Here is a 3,280-nt window from a genome sequence, read left to right as displayed (position 1 = left end):
TATATATATATATATATATAAATTATATTTTTTTATAATCCAAGTCCAAGTCCAAGTCCGAGTCCAAGATAAAGATTTTGCAATGACAAGCATTTTCAAACTGCAAGTCTCTTACTCTCGTTACTATGGTGAGAACATTTTGCCCTTTGAGATTAACATACCTGGGTGTGAGTACAGTACGATTGCTCCACAGCCCTTTGAGACAATGCCTGTTGTGCATGTCATGACACTTCTTATTCATGACTCATTGTGCAGCTTTTCATAAACAACAACAGCTACGAAACAGGTTATGAAACATAAACAATCTTTTTTTAGCAGCACATCTTTTTGTAATTTGTAATGAGTTATCAGTGCTGTGAAATTATTAATTTGAGGGGAGTGTTGACTATCAAATTTATGTGAGTAATTACAGTATACTCGTAAGCCTTTTTTAATTCTGAATCCATGTTTAGAGCAGGATATTGAAACTGTAGTGATGCAGTTGTATGATTACTGTAATGTTTTAATATTTATGTTCTCCTGACCCTTTCTCAGGACCTGCACATGCTGAAAGAAATAGACGACACTCATTTCACTAGCTTAATTACATTTATTTACTGTCATCTGCCCTTTAAAACAAAGTAAAAGTAAAGGATTTGGTTTGACCTCACCAATGCAACTATTTTGTTATTGTTGGTGTTTTTGTTTTATAAAATAGTACATAATAAATATTTAGCATTTTGCATTTTTATGATCGTTGTAATAGCAATGTTCTTTGTGTTTTTCCTATACCACCTGTACACCTGTAGGTTTTGAAAGTTGAACTATGTTCTATTTTGCTATTGTTTCTATAGTGATTCTGTAAAAGTGAAAGTAAATGTAGGGCCGGATCCTGCTCGGGTTATATTTCTGTTTACCTGGAGTTTAGATGCATATACTCACGGATTTTGATTCTTCTGTATCTTGTTGGAGCCATCTTGCTTAGAAATATTTGGTAAGAATGAAAACATCTGTATCTCTCTTTATTTGTTTCTTATCACTTTTTAATTGTTTTGTAACTAAAAATAATCAACATTTCTGAAAAGGGGACATGCTTTGTAATGATTTGTACATTCATTTTGTGCATGCTGGTGCTATATAAAAGTAATTGTCTAAAATAATTTTTTAAAAAAATAATTTCTTTACTAATTAGTAGTTACACCACACTTCAAGCTTGTGATCTAGAAGCATTATAGTAAGATTTTTTCTCATTCACAAGTGTATACATGTTCAGTTGTCTTAAATACAACTGTCCATTTGTGAAAGAAAAGGGTTTGGTTTGACCCCACCAATGCAAATCTTATCAGACAGACAGACATTTGATGCCATATGATTGTATAGATCTTTGCCCTGTATTTCTAATGAGTGTTGTTCATATGCCATCTGTACACCTGTTGTTGAATTATGTGCTATTTTGTTTTACCATCTTAAAAATAAAAGTTTTCAAAGCAATGCCATAGAAGAACCGATGTTCCTCAAAGAACCTTGCAGTGCACAGTTCTTAAAATCACCATTTTACATTTCAATAATGTAAAGATCCTTTTGTAAAATGAAAAGGTTTCAGGCATATAAAAGTTTCTTCATGGAACCACAAATGCCGATAAAAAAAACAAACTTTATTTATAAGAGGGTACCTCTCACCCTAATTAACCTACTCTAAGAAAAACACAAAAGTTAAAATACTCTTAAATACTCTTAAGTATTTCTTATTACTTTTTTCAACTGAACATGGATGAAAAATACTGAGGACTTCTTGTAATGATTTCTACATTCATTGATGTGCATGTATAGGCCTACAACTTATTCTAACTGAATTTACAAAACGTACCATTTCAGTTGCCTACCACACTTCAAGCTTGTGATCTGAAAGCATAAAGGTAAGAATTTGCCTCTTTTGCAAGTACATGCATGTTTAGTTGTGTTAAATACAACAATTGAAAATGCCTTATAATCCAATCAAAGCATTTTTTATATGCCAGTGTCTTTTTTTTTCTTTCTTTTTTTTTTAAGATGTTGAATGAATCCTGTGGAATAACAGAGGAGGAGTTGAAAGAGCTTCAGGAAATAATATCTCATCAAGATATTCAGACAGCAAAAAACACAATAAAAGAATACCTCAAACAGCAAGATCGAGTTGAGCTAAACATTGGTGTGACTGGGGAGTCTGGTTCTGGAAAGTCCACATTTGTTAATGCTTTCAGGGGTTTAGGAGATGAAGACGAGGGCTCTGCCAAAATAGATGTAGTTGAGACCACAATAAAACCCGAGGTTTACCCTCACCCAAATTACGACAATGTGAAAGTGTGGGATCTTCCTGGCATTGGAACACAGAATTTCAAAGCTGATGAATATTCTAAACTGGTTCAGTTTGAACGCTATGATTTTTTCATCATCATTGCTGCAGATCGGTTCAGAGAATGCCACACTCAGCTGGTCGAAGAGATCAAGAAGATGGGGAAAAAGTTTTATTTTGTTCGTTCTCAGATTGATAATAGCATTCGGGCTGAAAAGAGGAAAAAAATCTTTGATGAGAAAAAGACATTGGATAAAATCCGAGAGGACTGTGAAAATGGTTAGTATTCAGTTCACATGACATAACAATGATTTGTATATGATTAATTGTGAATATATCTTTGGTCATGTTAAAACTCGTCAATATGCACAATTGCAGAATTAATTATAAGTACACTCTAAAAAATGCTGGGTTAAATTTAACCCAGCGCTGGGTTAAAAAGGGACAAACCCAGCTATTGGGTTGTTTTGACCCAGCGGTTGGGTTGTTTTGAACCCCAATAACCCATATATTATTATTATATAAGACTCGTAGTCTTGAGCGCAAATGGAGAAAATCTAACTTGGAAGTTCAAGACCAGATGAAACTTCTAAATTATCTAAGCTAACAGAGTGTGTTAAAAATGTAAAAGATTGGATGACCAATAATTTTCTCTTATTCAATTCGGATAAGACACAGATATTATTGGACCAATCTCTTTGATTACAATTTGCAACTAGACGGGTGTACTGTTACTTCCTCTACAGTCAAAAATCTGGGTGTTATATTAGATAGCAACTTGTCTTTTGAAAATCATATTTTCCATGTTACAAAAACAGCATTCTTCCATCTTAGGAACATTGTCAAGTTATGAAACATATTACCTGTTTCTGATGCAGAAAAGCTAGTTCATTCATTCATGACCTCTAGACTGGACTATTGTAATGCACTGCTAGGTGGTTGTCCTGCATCTTCAATAAACAAGCTACA

The 3,280-nt window shown here is 33.5% G+C and overlaps 1 protein-coding gene across 1 annotated transcript in view; it reads left to right on the top strand.

The window, feature by feature from the left end:
• LOC107665082 (interferon-inducible GTPase 5-like) overlaps positions 1 to 3,280 on the top strand; it is a 13,861-nt gene that overhangs the window by 9,520 nt on the left and 1,061 nt on the right. Inside the window, exon 2 of the mRNA XM_016455835.1 lies at positions 2,029 to 2,590. Within this exon, the coding sequence (XP_016311321.1) occupies positions 2,029 to 2,590 (562 nt within the window). The remainder of the gene's footprint in view (positions 1 to 2,028; positions 2,591 to 3,280) is intronic.

Source organism: Sinocyclocheilus anshuiensis, unplaced genomic scaffold (genome assembly GCF_001515605.1).
Source record: "Sinocyclocheilus anshuiensis isolate Anshui unplaced genomic scaffold, SAMN03320099.WGS_v1.1 scaffold439, whole genome shotgun sequence".
Classification (NCBI taxonomy): domain Eukaryota; kingdom Metazoa; phylum Chordata; class Actinopteri; order Cypriniformes; family Cyprinidae; genus Sinocyclocheilus; species Sinocyclocheilus anshuiensis.
Note: the sequence above shows the minus strand (reverse complement) of the source record. Positions and strands in the feature narration are given on the sequence as shown.